This window comes from Boleophthalmus pectinirostris, unplaced genomic scaffold (assembly GCF_026225935.1).
Source record: "Boleophthalmus pectinirostris isolate CB_2022bp ecotype Guang Dong unplaced genomic scaffold, ASM2622593v1 HiC_scaffold_6, whole genome shotgun sequence".
Classification (NCBI taxonomy): domain Eukaryota; kingdom Metazoa; phylum Chordata; class Actinopteri; order Gobiiformes; family Gobiidae; genus Boleophthalmus; species Boleophthalmus pectinirostris.
The window spans coordinates 7,075,089-7,095,524 of record NW_026571447.1 but is presented as its reverse complement, the minus strand read 5'-3'; the positions used below and the strand labels follow the sequence as shown (position 1 = coordinate 7,095,524).

Sequence of the window (20,436 nt, the reverse complement as noted above, 5' to 3'; positions counted from 1 at the left end):
GAAGGAAACAGCAGATGATATTTTTGATGCCTCCAGGTCTAGAGGAACAGTGGCCTGGTTTAGTTGAATATTTTTTTGTAATGGAAAATGGGGAAGCAAACATGTGTAGTGGATAAGACAAGGGGTAGACTTTCGAACTTAGAAGCTATTTTTGTGACGTAAGTTAAACTGCTTCACTACTCAGGTGGTGACAAAACATGGTAACAACAGTCGTATTTTTTATGCCCAGAACTGTAGAGTTTAAAGGTACAATGTGTGACTTTCTGAAATCACCAGCATGATTACATAGAAACAGAAATCATACTTTGGAACGTACAGTACAGTAACAATATTTACATGAAAACAAGCCGTACTTCAGTTCAGAACATAGAGACAGAGACAGATACAGATACTGAAATTAAAATTTTGGCAGCAGCAACAAAGAAACAAAAGTTGCGTATTTATTGTGAATCGTATACAGTATTTTATTAAAGGGACAATCTGGAATTTTGGACATAGGACCTCATTTCCTAGTGAGACGGAGTGTTGAAGATGTGTGGAGACACTTCTTAAAATATTCCATCCAGTCCTTGTATTTGCAGAGGGCACTGGTGCTAGGCTAATGCATGTCAATGGCCATAGTTAGCCTGCCACCAAAAACAAACAGTTAACTACTCCACAAAACACTGAAGCAAATCTATTATTACATCAGACTGTCGATGTGAATGTCTGTGTTGATAGAATAATTTTAGAAGTAAAACCAACCTTGCATCTGAAGGATTTACGTCTGACCAGCAGTAGCAAGTTGTACTTCCTGATAGAAATCTTGGCAGCAGCGGACTGATATCACCTAGCAAAGTGGCAAAGTAAAATTCCGCTGCTGCTGAGTCCCTCAACATGCGACGGTTCATGTGATACACGGTTACTTTTATTTCAAACATGTTATCAACACAGACATTCACATCGATACTCTTGCTTTGTGTTTTGTGGATTGGGTAAGAGTGTTTTTAGTGGCAGGCTAACTATGGCCATTGACATGCACCAGCCTAGCACCAGCGACCTCTGCAAATACAAGGACTGGATGGAATATTTCAAAAAGTGTCTCCACACGTCTCCAACACTCTGGCTCACTAGGAAATGAATGTCAAAAATTCTGGACTGTCCCTTTAAGATGTGCAAATGTCAGTTTAAAAAGTCTGGGCACACAAAATATATGACTATTAAAGACGGGTTCAGGATAGTTGCAATTCATTCATTTAAAAGGAAATCCGCTTTAATCCAACTATCTACTATCTTGGTTTTAGCATGAAATGATCACAGTACCATTCATGTTTCTTTTGTTTGGAGTTGGGGTTTTAGAGGCCCAGAATTGGATCCTCTTCCTGTTAATTTAGATTAGAAGGGGGGCCCATATGAGTCTTCTTGCCCCGGGCCCCCAAATTTCTGTCGACGGGCCTGCTGTTTTATATAAAGTGGGTTTAAAAATATGTGTTAAAATTGCTTAAATTTACTGACAAATTTAGGTTCTAAATTTGAGAAATATTCACCCTTAGAGGCAAGATACTTCTTATCCAATGGCCCCTCTGTACTTGTGAATTTGAAGTATGTTACGTGTTTGTGTTAATAGTTGTTTATATTATTTATATTAATAGACTCATGTGTGTCTCTCAGGATGAATGTTACAACTACATTAAAGTCCTGGTGCCACGGAACGATGAGACTCTGTTCGCCTGTGGGACCAACGCCTTCAACCCCACCTGCAGGAACTATAAGGTAAGAGGGCTCCCAGGCCATACATATATCTGCTTTATATATTTACAGTTGAAATAGGATCTTTGGCTATGGCGTACAATGCATTTTGAGGGCCAGTTTGTGTCATAATCTAAATTTCCTTGATTGGCTAAAAGTCGACAATGGTATTCTCATCTACTACACTGGCAAAGATTAAAATATGCCACAAGTTAATTACAATCAGATGGAAATAGCAATTTAAATGGACGCAATTAGCAAGTCATAATTTTTGATGATGAAGTACCATCATTTCCACTACAAGAGAGAACATAACCTTTTTCTGCACAAAAACTTCTAAGCCTGTAGTTAACACTCTTTTTCACTGACAAAATTTCAAACATTTTTGATAACTTTTTCATGACCTACAGTGAATTTTCCATGACTTTGCTGCACACTACATGTATAGAATTGATCAGATTTTTAGGGCTAAATATGGAATGTAAACTCTTTCCACTCAATTTATAGTTTGGGATTATCATTTTTTAAAATACTGTCAGTACATTTTGAAAGAATCATAATAGCCTAATGAGAACACTGTAGTTGCGTGAAAGAGATACTAAAATTCCATGACTTTTCCAAAACTTTCATTGAATTAAGATCTTTAAAAACCTTCTGAACAGTGATGCTTGCTGGTTTAAAATTCTCCAGGATTGTTGAATCGCTGCACTGTATATAGAATCTGCATTATCTGACATTTGTCTGCCTGACTGCATGAACTCGTACATGAGATTTAAAGGTCCTATATTAAGTAAGAGGTAGGTCTGTGGAGAAGCAAGCCCGCTCCGAATAAGGACACGTTATTCAGTGCAACACAACCAAAAGGAAAACGAATCTGTGTATTATTTGACATTCGTCTGTAAGGGTGTACAAAAATACTGAAATATCGATATATCGTATCGTTTAATTTGATGATACAGTGTCGATAACGTGGGCTGCTATATCGATATATTGCCAAGAGTATTTTTAGGTATATTTTACTAAATTATTTTGTGTAAGAGCTACAATTGTGTTGACATTTTCACAGTTTTTCATATTAACTTTGCACAGACTTTATGGTTTGATAAAGACTTTTAGTGTCAGAGTGATGATTTAGCCTTTGTTTTTCACTGAACCGTATCGAATTGTATTGAATCGAAAGTGCACTGTATCGAAAAACGTATAGTATCGTGGCCTTTGTATCGAGGTTTGTATCGTATCTGCAACTTCTTAACGATACCCAGCCCTATTCGTCTGCCTGATTGCATTAATTCGTACTGTACATGAGATTTAAAGGTCCTATGTTACTCAAAATTGACTCTTGTGAGCTTTAAGTCATGTTACAATGTTGTTCCCTCTACAAAGACATATCCAGAGTTGTGTTTTCTTTCATTCACACACTTTTGAGTAATCCTTTATTATTAGTCTGTCTACATCTCCAAAGCTCAAAACACTCTTTTCCTCTTTGTGATGTCATGTAGTGGTAGTTTTCAAGTTAACACCTACATTTTACCTTAAATTCTGCAGAGATTGGCAATTCCACAACTGAAATGATCTATGATGCTTGTGAAGCTGTGTGGAGTTTAAAAACACATGAGAGTGCTTCCTATATTTCCACATGACATCACAAAGTGGAACAAGGTGTTTTCAGTTTGAGAGAAAAACTTACCCTAAATATGCAGGATTTGTGTGTTAAATGTGTGAATGAAACAAAACACAACTCCAGGTCTGTTTGTGATGAGGAAATTATTAGAGACCTTATTTTAAAGTACATTTTACATCCAAACTGTACTCTGACGGGCATAAATAAATAAATAAATTGACAGCTTGATTAACCAATCAGAGAACCCATCCGTCCATTCCAAAACAACCATGGCAGTTCGCCAGTAAATAATGCAGAGAACTAATAAACATGTCATGTGTTTGGATCTGTCAGTGCAGCTGTCAGCAGAAAACACCGGTGACATGCGGCAGATACTCATGGCATAACAATATCTCGTAGAAGGTCATGTGACTTCAGAGAGGGGTGATGATAGAACCTAATGTTGAGTAAACAGGAGCGTGTTGACAGAACACAGCAGGAGGCCAGAAGAAAGAGACAGGCAGCTTTTATGTAAGAGACTGTACCTCAGGGTCACAGGGAGAGGAGGAGGAGCTGTGAAAGAGAAAGGCTTTGGCAATAATGGAGAGAAAACATTATCGCTGTGTGGTGTTTAAATTATGTTGTATTTTATGTTCCACTACCAAAAATGTCTGTCTGTGGTGGAATGATTAAGAAAATAGCAGAGGGAGGAAAATTTCACATCTTAAAATGACATAATGATCCTGCGATTATAAGAGCACTTAAAGGGACAGTATGTATTTTAAATTCCATAAATCTGTATCCTCCAGGACATGGCAGACATTTTGAAATCAAATATAACTTTTACTTTACAGAAACAGTAGGCATGATGGCCAAATTGTCTGTTATAATTTGGTGTTTTGGTTCTTAAGACAGTTATCTAATCAGAAAGCAGAATGAACCTCACTTGAGTCTGTCTTTGGGTTGCCTGCAGCTTTTTCAATTTAATACCAGTTCCAATACTTTGTCTGATCCAAAACCTGATATCAACTGTTGTAGAAGTTTCCAGCTTGTCCAAGAAAAGGTGGAAGTAAAAGACTGGAGACCAACTGGATGTTGTAAAGTCTGAAATTTTGGACATAGGACTTCATTGTTAGTTAAAGTGTTGGAGACGTGTGGAGACACTTTTTAAAATATTCCATCCAGTCCTTGTATTTGCAGAGGTCGCTGGTGCTAGGCTAGTGCATGTCAATGACCATAGTTAGCTCCACAAAGCACCCGAAGCAAATCTATTATTACGCCAGACTGTCGATGTAAATGTCTAACCTTGCATCGCATGAATTATCGCATGTTGAGGGACTATTTTCTCAGCAGCAGCAGAATTTTACTTTGCCTATAAAGTAGGTGCTAGGTGATATCAGTCCACCGCTGCCAAACTTTCTATGAGGAAGTACAACTCGCTGCTGGTCAGACATAAATCCCTCAAATGCAAGGTTGGTTTTACTTCTAAAGTTATTCTATCAACACAGACATTGACATCAACAGTCTGGTGTAATAACAGATTTACTTCGGGTGCTTTGTGGAGTGATTAAGACGTTTAAGATGTTTTAAGTGGCGGGCTAACTATGGTCGTTGATGCACTAGCCTAGCACCAGTGACCTCTACAAATACAAGGACTGAAACGGAATATTCAAAAAAGTGTCTCCACACGTCTCCAACACTCTGGCTCACTAGGAAATGTCCAAAATACTAGACTGTCCCTTTTAAGCAGGAGAAGTTTATTTACCATCAATAATGCAGGCCTAGGGGGCACTTGAATGGTGAACATAGTATGATTTCAAAAGTGAATATAGTATGATCTTTGAGTTTTCAATCCACTTTACTATGCATCCATAGGAGGAGGTTTATAAAGCAAGTACGGTACTATGAAGGCAAGTAGGCACCGGTTAGACAGAAATATGCCGCAGTTTAAATAATGGTATGCCAACAGTATGCCAAGGGACGATGATCGTGTTACTCTAGCTCCTGTGAGTCATTATTAAACTGAGAGATGTACAGTACATGAAGGATAAATTACTTAAATTCTCTTACATCAACCAATACAAGTGCAGAGACTGAAAATACAAACTGATCCAAATGTGTCATGTCGTTATTTATACCTCAAGTATCTTCAGAACAGCTAGAAATAAAAGTTCAAACACGAGACTTTCTGTGTCAACTACGAATGGTAAATGTATCCTGTATCCTGTATCGTATCGTATCGTGTTGGACCCTGTGATTCCCAGCTCTAACACTAGATGTGAGAATAGCCGTGCATCCCATTCAAAAGACATATAATGTGCATTTGTTGTTGTATCTGCAATTACCATCAGCACGTTGTGTTCCTGGGGCAGTTACACATCGATTTAACTCCAAGTCCGAGCAGTGAAGTGGCTATCTGCACGCAGTCAACTTTGAATAGCTTTCCCATCACCATGACCCTTTGCTCTGCTTTGACACTGATAGTAATTCATTGCGTCATTTATTTCAACGCTAGTTTAAAACCACAGAATGCAAGAGTTAATTTCTGAGACGATTGGACCGAACTTTGGATGAAGGTGAGCTCAGGCTTCAGGCGTGTGGTTCCCAGCAGCAGACGGAGCAGAGGAGCAGTTGTACTGTAAATCTGAGAGAGGAGGAGACTGGAATTGAAATGAGGAATGCACATCTCCCATCAGCCCTTGCTCTTGATGTAGAGTTCTGTGACCCGCCTGTGACCTCAGTCTGTGCTCACGACATATTTCAGCAAGTCATTACTGATGAAGGGTCAACCGCTTGTCTCCATGGAGGTGTGATTTATTGCGTCGCCTGGAATGTCCCACTGTATGTCATTAATTATTTTCATTACTGGTGATATTATTGTAAAAAACATGTTGAAAAATAAGTTCTAATTGTGAGTGGGGTCACCTCTCTACAGGTCTAATGTCATAGGGTCTAATAAATATGTTTTCTGCAATACTGTGGAAGATTAATGTCAAAGGAACAACATTTCCATGGAAACATGTACGTGATCCTTCTCCAGGCAAAGTAAGACCTCGTTTACACTGAAACGAATCTGCGTATCACAGTATCAGAAACGATCTGCGTCCACACACGTTGTTTCTGTGTCCACAATCCTTCCTGATCCACACAGCTACGTTTACGTTACGATTTTACAGAAACAAAACTTAAAACTGCATGGCTAATTTGCATTAAACTGAGCGCTCAAAAAACAGCTCACTATTGTGTGCTGATGCAGTTCAGCTTCTGTCCGTCTTAAAAAGGACACGACTCAGTGGAATATGAGTGTTCTTTCTGTGACAGAGGGGTGTTCTGCTGATGGTGAGTCTGTTCTGTGCTTCTATCACGTTGGAGATGGTTCATGTCTTTTCAGAAATTATACGTCTGCAAGTCATACACATAGACCATATATATGAATATATTCTAGCCTCTTAGTGTTTTAGCTCTGAATTAGCTACTTTGCGGTGCATAGACCTACATCAGTGTATCAGTGTTTTCAGGCGTCCACACAGTCCCGGATCAGATCCGTACTCAGATGAATTCGTGGAAGCTGGCTGCACCAGATCGTTCCGTCTCTAGAGCCAGTTTAAATCTTAATAGTTTGGACGAACACTGCATCCGCAACGAAAACAATTAGAATACATACTAGTGTGGACGGGGCCCAAGAGTCAGGTCTGTGGAGAAGCAAGCACACTTACATGGCACATGGACATGTTATTCAGTGCAACACAATCAAAAGGAAAACAAATCTGTGCATTATTTGACATTCGTCTGCCTGATTGCATTAACTCGTACATGAAATTTAAACGTCCTATGTTATTCAAAGTTTACTCTTGTGAGCTTTAAGTCATGTTAAAATGTTGTTACCTCTACAAAGACATAGCCAGAGTTGTGATTTATTTCATTCACACACATTTGATCAATCCTTTATTATTAGTTTCCAAAGCTCAAAACACTTCGTTCCACCTTGTGATGTCATGTAGTAGTAGTTTTCAAGTTAACAGTATCAGACCAGGGTCACCTCTCCACAAGTCATTCGGTTTAATAAATGTTTTCTGCAATACTGTGGAAGATTAACGTCAAAGGAACAACATTTCCATGGAATCAAGTACGTGACCCTTCTCCAGGCAAAGTAAGAGTCAGGTTTGTGGAGAAGCAAGCCCGTTCAGAAGGACACAAATGGAACAAACATGCATTTTAAAAAACATTTCAGTTTATTTTTTGGCTCAAAAGTTACATACTGTGGCTGTAAGTTGACAATTTCTGTACATTCTAGGTTGCATTTATCTAACCCATCTCTAACATTTATAAAAAAAATTTTGTTATATCGTAGTCTTAAACCTTCCATTCCTTCCATTTAATCAAACCACAGACGGCATTTTACACATCACACCTTTAAAAACATCCAATACCAAAACCTCGCCACTGACCTACATAAGTCTGTGCCAGAGGAGACGATTCACTCTTCACACACACATCCTGACATCTCCACCCCTGCTGCGCGTCTGCTCGGCCATTTGAAAAAAAGTACAAGAGATGCCTATCCGGACGCCTGGAGAGAGAGGAGGAAGAAGAGAGGAAAAAATGGGAAAAAACGCTATCCGGAAATCCGTATTAGAGTGTTAGTGTATCAGACCAGGGCCCAGGGCAGAGGAGGTAGGAGGTGGGAGTGGGTTTAGGGGAATATTCAGTCCAAGGTTGGGAGCTTGTGTCCTCGGGTTACAGCCATCACTTAGTCAACCTCTCCTGGCCTGTTTTTTTTTTTTTTGTTACTCCACTGAGACTGGCTCATGCTGAATTTTAGTCTTATTTTTGATTCTTGTAAATGGTCCTTTTGACTGTTGCAAAAGTACCATTATATATTATTTCTTTATTTGATTTCTTTATTTGTATTATTTTAGCCTTAGTCAATTAAGTATGGTTCACATATGTGGTTCTACAACAAATGCCTAAAATGAATACAGTTAAAAGCTCCATCGTGTAACTTTTTAGCCAGAAAATTGACTAAAATAAAAGCATGTTTTCAATTTTGGATGTTTTTATTGGACTGAAAAACATAAACAAACATGCGTCCTTACTGCGAGTGGGTTTGCGTCTCCACAAACCTGACTCCACCTGCTTGTTTCCATGAAAATTGACTATAATCCATGGCTCTATTTCCACAGAATCATGCAGAATAAAATTTAAAGTGTCAAAACAATTTGGATCCAATTAAAAAAGTTTATTGTCCAATTTCCATATGGAAAATTTAAATTATGTTCTCACTCTCAATCTTCTAAATTAAATAATAATCAAATAAAAGGAAAAGTCCAAAGATCTTCTTTAGGGAGATGTAGATTCCTGCTTCCTGACTGCGTGGTGGTTAGAGAGGAGAGAGAGTTCAGCATCCTAACAGCCTGGTGGATGAAGGAGTTAGTGAGTCTGGTGGTGTGGAAACAGAGGCTCCTGTACCTCCTCCTGGGGCGCAGGAGGCTGAACAGATTGTGTTCAGGGCGACTTGCATCACTCTATTGTGATGGCTTTGCAGGTAAGGCGGGTGGTGTAGATGTCTTGCAGGGAGGCAAATGGTGCACCAATTATCTTCCTGGCTGTGTTCACTCTGCGGGGCTGCAGGACTCTCCTTTCATGGTCACTGCAGCTTCCGTCCCACACAGTGATGCAGCTGGTGGATGCTCAGTGGTTTCTCTGTAGAATGTGCTCATGATGGTGGTGAGGCACTTGTCCGCTTGAGTTTCCACAGGAGGTAGAGCTGCTGCTGGGCTTTCTTCACCAGTGCTGCGGTGTTGGTCCAGGAGAGGTCCTCACTGATGTGCACCCCCCAGGAATTTAGTGCTGCTCACTCTCTCCACAGCAGCACCATCGATGGTCAGTGGCAGTTGAGTGTGGCCTCTCTGGAATTCAACAACAATCTTCTTAGTCTTGCTGATGTTCAGATGGAGGTTGTTGTCTCTGCACCACGTGGTCAGAAGGGTTACTAGGGTTTCTACTACTTTTCCGTTGAGGAGAGTCATGTCCTGTCTCAGTGTTATGGCAGGTATATGGCATTAAATTTGTCCATCTTGAATTTATTCAATTGCAGGTTTTTTAAATCTTAAAAGACAAATATCCATGAATCTCTAATCTGGCCTGGTAGCGTCACTTCCTCATCCCCATGGAGATTGATCAGTTAAATGCCATACTGAAGACCATTTAAGACCCTATCATCTCCATGGAAACAAGCAGGCGGCGGACCCTTCAACACAAAAGCTACACGCCTTTGAAAATGAATGATTAATCATGAACAACATTTTGGATCGTGATTGTGTTTGAAATGATGCAAAAGAACTTGTCGTCTTTGCAGTGACAGTGAAGGATAGGCTCGCTGATTATAAATTAGCAATAGCGTGATCCCTTCTTGATTAAAATGTTAATCCTCAGAATAGGACGCTGTAGGTTTTGTCTTAATGCGAGAAGCAGAATGATCAAGTTAATTAGATTTTAAATGGATTAGAAATTCACTCCGGAACTTGGTAGATTAAATATAAAAGAGAGAAGAGCCTGCTATGTTGTTGTTTATTTTGGTAGATTTAGTTATGTTTTGTGGTCTCACAAGAAGAAATCTTTTACACAGTAGCATCTGGGTTCATGATTTTAACTTGCAGTATCTATAATATACTTTTAAAGCAAAATCGAATACTTTATTGAATTATTTTGTTTTGCTTTTAATGCTGTTGCCTCATCAAAAACGTACCAGAAGAGGTTTTAGATGGGAGCTATTCAAATCCTTTTTTATGGTTAGTTGTAAGATTCTGTTCAAAGCTCCGTCCACAAGTTTACGCCACCCATGCTCCAACATGACAATTCTCCATAAATATTCAAAAGCATGATACAAAAACAGCAAATATGTTACTCTTAGCAGTTACTATCCCATAGAAGTAAAATATCTCCTCTTTAATTGTGAACTAGGTAACTTTTCTAGTCCTTCAAGGCCCCTCCCCCGTTTGTCTCCATGGAGATAGTAATGTTCCACAGTGAAGCACTGCAAGCAGGTGACATCACTAGGTAAAGTTACAGGTTACGTAAGTTGTGAAAAGCTCTTAAAAACATATCGCAGTGCATAATTACAATGTGTTTTTATTTATTTTTTGAATGGAATGCATTTATAAAGTAAAGAATAGGTTCAGTCATCTGGCAAAGTTACAGGTTACATCTGTGGAGAGGCAAGCCCTGTCACCATAAGAATGCGTATTTTTCAAGCAATTTTACATAGTGTATTATTATGTTCTATTTTCAGGGCATGCTAAAATATGATAATAATAATATCATAATACTACAACTACTAATTACTAAATACTAAGCTGATATATTCATAGTGTTGTAGTCAAGTCCACAATAATCGAGACCAAGACCTGTCTGAAACCGAGACAAGACCAAGACCTCTGAGGGTTGAGAACGAGACAAGACCAAAACCACGGCCCATCAAGACCATCTGTCATTTTCGACATTTGTTTGTATTTTACACTTATTTTGGCAGATATATATCAATGGTTTTATAAATCTATCTGAATTTGATCTGTCTATCTTAAGTTCATTTAGGCCTAAGATAACCCAAGCACACCCACACGCTCCCTCAACCACAGTTGGAGAACCCCTTCTTTAAGAGAACTTCCATGGGCACTTTACAGAAAAAAAATAATTTTAAACCTGTTCTTTCAAGTTTCTAACTGGAATTACATTTTCTTACTGGTTTTGCAGTTGCACTTAGCCAAACACAGATGCATTTGTGCACTTTTATTGGCAACCTTCAGCCACATGTCATGGTAAGAAGTTTATTGCAGACAGCAGCGACCGTACTGAAATATGATCTTACTCGACGATTGTCAGACCTTAGATCCAAGACTAGACTGAGTCCAAGCCTCTTTAAGACTGAGACAAGACCGAGTTCAAACGCAGTCGAGTCTGAGACGAGGCTAAGACCATAAAAAAAACGGTCTGGGGTACTACGACACAATCTATTGATGTATCTAGTATTGACTATTTTGGTACAGTGCTACTATTTTTCTGCTTGTTTTACAGTCAGTAATAGGAAAGACATTTTAAATCATATGTATTTCAAAATTATATCGTACTGTGAGCCAGGCATCTTCGACTCGTGAGGGACCCTGTGATTTCCAGCCATATTCTTTATCACTAGCTCCATATTAGCGTCTGTGCATGATTTCTGGCTGCCTCCATATTAGAGCGCGCACATGTGTTTGGTTTGTTGCCGTCATACACCGGTGGGACAGTGGAGCGGTGTTGACATGAATGGCTGTCCATGCGTGCACGTGGGCAGACTGCGGAGACAGCTGCTCGGAGCACCACACAGAGGCTGTCCAACACGCGGTGACAGTCCAACCGAGCGTCAACCGTCAAATCCACCTGTCTGTGTCTTTATGTCTCTGTCTCTGTGTATGCGTTTGTGTCCACTGGGCTCAGGACTAGCACAGAGGGGGGTTGTGAAGTATGTTTGGTAGAGATAAGTGTTTATTTTGCGTCTTTGTGCTGTGCCAGCCCCAATCCTTGTGATGCTGCCTACGTCATCAGAGGTATAATACATAATACTCCCTACGACATAGCTAGACTGGACTCTACTGGAATGGACAACTCTATGACAATGTTAATTCTAACTCTTAATCTACTTCAGTTCTACAAGAATGAGTGTTTGATCTTGGAATTTTCTATACTTAAAAAAAAATTTGAACCCTATATTTTTAAAACATTAATTGCAAATCACGATCATAAATTATTGTGTGAAAAATTGACAATAGCCAGTTTCCACCCAAAAAAAAAAAAAAAGCTTCATCTTAGGACATAAAATATGTCTTTGGTTAATCATTTTCAGACAGTAAGGGTACCTTCACACACGGGTTGCACAATATGTCAAAATGAAATCAAAATTGCAATTTGAGTTGGTCCAGTTGTTCAAAGTTCTAGTTCCTATAGTTCATATTGGCATAAACACGGCATCAAAATTGTTTGGTCTTGGAATTATTTGTGATCATTTTACTTTTTATAGTTGAACAGAATTATTTCTAGTTTATTTTATTTTAGCCTCAGTCCGTGTTGCTGTATGTAAAACTGTGGTTCACATATGTGATACTGCAATAAATGCCTACAATGAATTCAGTTTAAAGCCCCATTGTGTAATTTTTTATCCAGAAAATTGTAAAGCTTTAAGATTATGTGCAGTGCTCACTCCACAAGCCTCTGTCACACCAGTAAAGATATTATAAAAGAAGCTCTCAGGGTCAATTGAGACCGTTGCATCTTCACCTAATTAAGCATCTTTTTAGTGTCTTGTTAGCATGCTAGTTGCTGGTAGCATTAGGGTGACACAAAAGTCTGGTCTGTTTTTCTTTTTTCTTTCTCCCAAAATGACCCATTATTCACTTTTAAATTAGCTAGTTATAACTTTTATTTTTTTAATTATTATTTTAACTATGTATTGTTCTTTGCAAATACACAATACCTCATATACACGTCTACACATTTTCTATTCCCTGTTTTTTGCATAACCTTTAACTGCAAATATCTCCCCATATTAGACTCATTCATCATCATTAATACTTCTACTGCGACGCAAGCCCCAGTGCTGCCTTTTCTATTTGTAATGCTGAAAGAGAATGTGTTCAGTAACCAATAAAATTCAACCCTTTTTATCACCTTATAAACAAGTGGACACAAGGTAGCATCTAAATACGTGCTTTGAGACACTCTTTCATCCATTTTATTGCAGCATCCCCCTATAAGCCGCTCTATAAAAACAATCTTGATCCTCCTTATGATGCTTCACTGATTTCTAATAAAGCTTTTTAATGTCTGTGGATCAGAATGTGCGCTGTTATCATGCTAGTTGTTGTTTGTATTAGCCTAACACTAAAGTCTGACGTCTGTAAATTGTGAAATGTGCTTAGAAAGATAAAGTTATCTGTCGGCGACTCAATTACAGCAGTTTGACTAGTACATGTTGAGGAATAAACTTGTGTCTACTGTCAAATGGTGTAAAAGAAAGTCAAAATGTCCCTACAGAGTTTTTGCTGTGACGTTAAAGCCAGCCGTCTCGGTCTGCGCTGCAACTAGTCCAAGTTTATGTTTCAGAACCTCGATCTGATTGGCCGTTCCATTGCACTTTCTCGATTTCTGAGCACAATAGAATGCAGCAGTACAAACCAATGAAACACAACCCTTTTAACCAACTTACCAAACAGCTGGGCACAAGCTAGCATCTAAATATGTGCTTTGAAACACACCCTTTTATTGACCATTTATTAGAACATGCGCTGTTAGCATGCTAGTTGTTGTTTGTATTAGCCTAACACAAAAGTATCTCGTCTGTAAGTTGTGAAAAGTGCTTAGAAACCAATAAATACAACCATTTTTACCACTGTATAAAGAGCCGGACATAAGAGGGAATCTAAATATGTGCTTTGAGACATTCTTTCAGTCCTTTTATTGCCCATGGATCAGAACGTGTGCTATTAACATGCTAGTTTTTGTCTACATTAGAGTAACAAAAAAGTCTGGCCTCTGAAACAGTTTTTACCACATTATAAACAACTGGACACAAGGTAGCATCTAAATAAATGCTTTGAGACACTCTTTTAACTCTTTTATTGTCGATGGATCAGAACGTGCGCTGTTAGCATGCTAGTTGATGTTAGCATAAGTGTAACACAAAAGAATGCTCTCTGTAAGTTGTGAAAAGTGTTTAGAAACCTATAAAATACAACCATTTTGACCACCTTGTGAACAACCAGACACAAGCAAACATCTAAATATGTGCTTTGAAACTGTCTTTCAACTCTTTTATTGGATCAAAATGTGTGCTGTTAGCATGCTAGTTGTTGTTTGTTTTAGCATAACACAAAAGTCTGGTCCCTGTAGGCTGTGGAAGGTGCTTACAAACCTATAAAATACAACAAATTTTACCACCTTTATAAACAACAGGACACAAGCTCGTATCTAAATATGTGCTTTGAGACACTCTGTCAACCCTTTTATTGTCGATGGATCAGGACGTGCACTGTTAGCATGCTAGTTGTTGTTTGTATTAGCCTAACACAAAAGTTTGGCCTCTGTAAATTGTGAAAAGTGCTTAGAAACCAATAAAATACAACCGTTTTTACCACATTATAAATGAACCGGACACAAGGTAGCGCCTAAATAAATGCTTTGAGACACTCTTTCAACCCTTTTATTGTCGATGGATCAGAATGTGAGCTGTTAGCATGCTAGTTTAGAGTAACAATAAAGTCTGACACGAGGTAGCATGTGAATATGTGCTTTAAGATGCTCTTTCAACCGTTTTATTGAAGCAGCCCTCCCATACGCCGTTCTATGAAACCAATCTTAATCCTCCCTACGATGCTTCAGTGATTTCTAATAAAACGTCTCATGGCAACAAGGCTGGTTTAAGAGCACGTTTACAGTGAGGCTAAGTGCTTGTATGATGTGTCCCACTGACTCGGCTTGTGTCTCGTCTCTTATCTGCAGATGTCCACTCTGGAGCAGGAGGGGGAGGAGGTGGTGGGCCAGGCGCGCTGTCCCTTCGAGTCCAGACAGTCCAACGTCGGGTTGTTTGCCGGTAAGTAGCGCTGAAAGATTAATCACAATCAAAATCAGAATTTGAATGGGCGTAATGAGGAAATCGGGAAGGCTGCAGTTTTTGAAGTACCGTCATTTCCTCCACAAACAACCAAATATCCTGTCTTATTGTGCGTAAAGGCGGCTAACCCTGTAGTTTAGATCTGCATAAACATGTTCTGAAAAGTGATTCTCATATTAGTTTGTCAGATAATTTTTCAGTATTTTTGTAATTTTTTCTATACATGTTTAAAATTTGAAAATAATCCTATATTTTTTAAACTTGGGTGAAACTCTTGGGTGAAAAATTTGGAATAGACAGTTTACACCCCAAAAAATATGAATGCTTCAGCTTAGGACTTAAAATATGTCTTTGGCTAATTGTTTTTGGATAGTAAGGATGCACAGTGAGCACTATTCTCACTTACGTCACAAAACTGGCAGACATTTGGAAACATGTGGATGACGACTTCCTTTGGGTTCTGTTGTCGATAATAACACTGACAAAATCTTGGAAAACTGAGAAAATGGCCTGGGTTTTGTTCATCTAGATGTCACTGTATTCTTTCTTTTTTACTTTTAGAAATTGCCTATTAATTTGTGTATTATAAGTTGTCTAACTTAATGAAAAAATAAAATAAAGATGTCATTGTAGCGTTCCGTTATGTTCGGCAGATCAACAGTTCCAACCAGCTGTGACATAAAAGATGTGATTAGATTCCCGTCCCCCATGGAAATCTTTAGCAGGTTGTGAAAACCTCTGCTGCTGAATCCATGTTTTTTTCACATGCCCAGTACATAGACTGTATATATAAATATTCTTTATACAGTCTATGGTCCAGTATCTGTAACTATACCGTAAGTTGTCATCTGCATGATTCCAAATGTCTTCCGGTAAGAGTGAATAGAGCTTATATATCAAAATCAACCCAAAATTCCAATTTAAGTCGAAGCAATTGTAGTGGTTCAAAATTGCTAGTTCCTATAAGTTAAAATTTGCATAAACATAAACACTCGCCCTTCAAAATTGGGACTAAAATAAGGCTAAAGATAAACAAGGACTTGACCGAGACGAAATTAGGATTAGAACAGGACCAAACCAAATTTCATATACCGTATTTTTCGGACTACAAGGTGCACCGTATATATATATATATATATATATATATATATATATATATATATATATATATATATATATATATATATATATTATATTATATGCATTATATAAGCGCAATATGAATAATGTTTAATTCTCTCATCTATTTTAGGATCACCAGATTATAAGGTGCATTAAGTGAAACAAACAGACGACACTTGAGACTGATCCCTTAGCACAGGTGTCCACGTAACTCGCCCATCGTTGCCTCCCTGTTTTGGTGAATGTGTATTATGAATGTGAATGTGGGTCATTTAAGTTTAGTTTTTTTTTTTTTTTTTTTCCCTACGAGAACGACTCAAATATACATTGGGTTATAATCTGTTTAATGCAACTTTGCCACATTTATGTTTTACAGAAACAAAACTTAAAACCACATGACTCATTTGCATAAACTATAAGCGCTGAAAAAAACAGCTCGTTCCTTGTGCGCTGATGCAGGTCAACTTCTGTTTGACCGTAATGCTCCGATAATCCATCAAGTGGTGCAACTTTATAGATTACCATTTTACCAATTAACATTTTGACAGATTTTTGAGCGCCACGTACCACATAAAAATGGTTCGAAGCACAACCAGAATTAATACATAAGGAGCACCGGATTATAAGGCGATGTTTAAGAAAATTTAAGGATTTTAAGTGCGCCTTGTAGTCCGAAAAATACAGTACCTAAACATCACAATATGCTGATCCTCCCTCCATCTTAGGGGGTCCTAACAAAGTCCATACATGGGCGCTACTACTCTGTGGTCACCCATGGCAACAGGCCACAGTGGCATTGTAGGCTGGTTCAAATGCAGAGACAATAAAATATACCCTAACCAAACTATATCACGATTAATATGAATTATGATTACAGTGCAAAGCCAGTTTTCCAGCAACAATAATATGGTTTATTAAAGTACCCATATTACACTATTTTCGGATCTATGTTATAATGTGGTAACTGGAAGCTCTCCGCTGTGTTTGTAAAGTCCATACTCCTTCACTAAAATCATTTGAAGCTTTGGAGATGTAGAAAGCCTAATTATTAATTCATTAAAGCTCAATATTGCATCATATCCAACCTTTAAACCATTTCACATTTTATAAAGCTTTTGATCATTCAAATTTTACTCACGCTGCACAATTTTAACCACAAAACAGTAATCACTAAGACCAAAAATGAGCGTCTGTCAGATGTATAAAGCTGTCTCACACAAGAAAGAGCTGTCAATGACGAAGACTTAGAATTAGATGGGGAAAAAAAAAAATTAAATAGTGTTTTGCTAATCTCTTGTTTATCCAGTTTAGACATTTGATAAAAGAGAGAAGTCTTAGCAAACAGCGTGTCACTTACAGCTAGAAAACAAAGCACGCGCTGACAACTTAACTAGACTTTGATTATGGCCGTGACAGAAATTAAGACGGAATAATTGCTTGTGTAATCAAATATTATGGTAATGTAGTTTATATGGATGCTGATTTATTATTGTACAAACAGTTAAGACAGATTTATAGGACAATTTGAAAATAGGAGACTTAACATTTGAGAGGAGATTGAAATATGACCTCGTAAACCAACAGAGGAATTTGAAACTACAGTGCAATATGACTTGTGGCTTTGTTGTTCCCGCTAATTAAAATAAATGACAAATTATTTTACTATTAAACTTCTGTCTGTCTGGTTTGACGATTATGAGCTTTAAGCCATGTTATAATGTTGTTACTTCCTCGAAAACAGACCTGGAGTTGTTTTGTTTCATTCACATGCTTGAGTAATCCTTTATTATTAGTCTGTCTACATCTCCAAAGCTCATAATGCTCTGTTCCACCTTGTCATGTCACGAAGAGGTAGTTTTCAAGTTAACAGCTACCTTTTACCTTTTGTGCAGGAGAGATTGGAAATTCCAGGGCTGAAATCATACAAATGATTCTAGTGAAGGTGTGTAGAGTTTTAAAACATAAGGGAGCACTTCCTGTATTACTATGTGACATCACAAGGTGGAACAGAGTGTTTTCAGTTTGAGAGAAAAACGCAACCTAAATATGCAGGGTTTGTGTGTTTGAATGAAACAAAACACAAGTTCAAGTATGTTTGTGACGAGGAAACAACATTATAACATAGATGAAAAATATGCTGTAAACAGGCTGAATTGTAGCTATTGAATTGTAAACTAACATGAGGCACTGCTCTGTCTCAAAGCTTTGACTTTAATCTGAGTATGAGGAGAAAATTCAGTTTGTTGACTGGACAAAAGTTAGTTCAACCAAACTAACTTTTGTCCAGTCGACAAACTGAATTTTCTCCTCATGGATTCTACCTGGACGACTGAGGGATTCTTCACACATCTTTTAATCTGAGTACCGTATTTTTCAGACTATAAGGCGCAGTATCAATAATGTTGAATTCTCTCGTCTATTTTCATACATAAGGTGCATCGGATTATTAGGCGCATTAAGTGAAACAAACAGATGACACTTGAGACTGATCCCTTAGCCCAGGCGTCCACGATCCATTGGCAGATCGTGGCGTAATTTGCCCATCATTGCCTCCCTGTCTTGGTGAATGTGAATGTGGGTGGATAATTTAGTTGTTTTTTTTTCCTACGAGGAGGACTTAAATATACCGTGAGTAATAATGTGTTTAATTCAGCTTTGCTCACATTTGTTTATGTTTACAGAAACGAAACTTAAAGCCACATGGTTCATTTGCATAAACTATAAGCTCTGAAAAAAAACAGCTCTGTTCTTGTGCTCTGATGTGGTCAGCTTCTGTCAGACGTACTCCATGAGACTCCTGACTATGATAGCCGTAATGTTCCAACATTCATAAAGCAATGCGCCTTCATAGCTTACCAAAGTCGTTTCAAAACATTTTGACAGATTTTTGAGTGCCGTGTACCACATAAAATTGGTTCGAGGTCAGTAAGCACAACCAGAATTAATACATAAGGTGCACTGAATTATAAGGCTAACTGTCAATTTTTGAGAAAATTTGAGAAAAGGATTTAAGTTGGAAAAATATGGTATACCACTGCAAAACGCACTAGAACCGTATCACTGATGGCGCAAATCGGGAGCTTCACTTTTCAGTCTACCCCAGGGCAGCTGTGGGTGTAATAAGCTTACAATCACTGAGTATAAAGTGAATGAATACTGCACTAGAGAGCTCCACGGGTGTCTTGAAAGGTGCTAAATAATCCAATACATTATTAAAACCACTACTGCACCAGTGTGGCACCTGGTATTTCCATTAATACAAGTACTAACCAGGTCCCAGCATGCTCAGCTTCTCAGATCAGGCGAGATGGAGCATTGACAAGGTGATCTGACCGCTCCAGAGTCAGACTACAAGCTCGCGCGCTCTCTCATTAGCATTTCCTCTTCTGCACATATCGCTGGTGTAAGCTAACCCTGTGCTAATACCTGAGCAGCTCCAGGTCTCCTCTGACATTTGTGCAAAGTTCACACATGACGTTAATAAAGCGGCCGGCCCTGCTACATCTGCTCCAAAGGCCAACGAGAGCCATGCGTGACCACAGATGACACCAAGCATGGTCCGTTATGGATTTTTATTTCATTTTTTATTTTATTTAATTTGAGTTTTTTGCCAGTACCGATCCCCAATATCTGGCTTGCTTCTTCACCGATAACTCATATTTGCCAGTACTGATATTTAGCTTATAAAATCTATAGCAAAGCCCACAAATGTATTTTAAGTTAAAGATCACTAACTGACTTTTCCCTTTTATAAAAATAATAACCAGAATTATTTTGGGGGAAATAAAACAATTTGTTACATGTTAGTGTAAATATAGAACTATATTTTATTTTTGCCTTATTGCTCTTTTATTTTCATTTGTACTGTTCAAAACAACAAGTCTGATGCACTGAGGACAAACTGGGAGTGAAACATGGGCATGCACAGACTTTTTTAAATATAATGTTATATCAGTATCTGCTGGGAGGAAAATTAAACTAGACATAGACTGATATAATTTAGACGCAACGGAATCCAGGCACTCCAAAGAAGTAAAAGGCACATGAGGAAAAGTACAGTTAAAGGTCTTAAACGGCCAAAGCCAACATGTTTTGACCATGACTGGTCTTCATCAGGACTTAAGAGACTGATATATGTTCATTGTTCGACATATCAGACCGATATTTGAACTTTTTAGCGTATAGGCAATCGGACTTAAATCTTTAACAAAGGCCGAGATTTTATTTAGGTAAATCTGTTGCCTAAAACTTGACTATACAACTCTCTTAATGGTTTGTGGTATTAAAAAAGGGGGCTGATAGTTTATGAAATTTCAATGACATAAATTGTGAAAAATAATAT

The 20,436-nt window shown here is 38.2% G+C and overlaps 1 protein-coding gene across 2 annotated transcripts in view; it reads left to right on the top strand.

Moving 5' to 3' along the window:
* The window catches only part of sema6e (sema domain, transmembrane domain (TM), and cytoplasmic domain, (semaphorin) 6E), a 501,529-nt gene that overhangs the window by 344,480 nt on the left and 136,613 nt on the right, over positions 1–20,436 (top strand). For both annotated transcript variants that reach the window (XM_055163313.1, XM_020924606.2), the window contains 2 exons: positions 1,651–1,752; positions 14,861–14,951. In XM_055163313.1, coding sequence (XP_055019288.1) covers positions 1,651–1,752; positions 14,861–14,951 — 193 coding nt within the window. The remainder of the gene's footprint in view (positions 1–1,650; positions 1,753–14,860; positions 14,952–20,436) is intronic.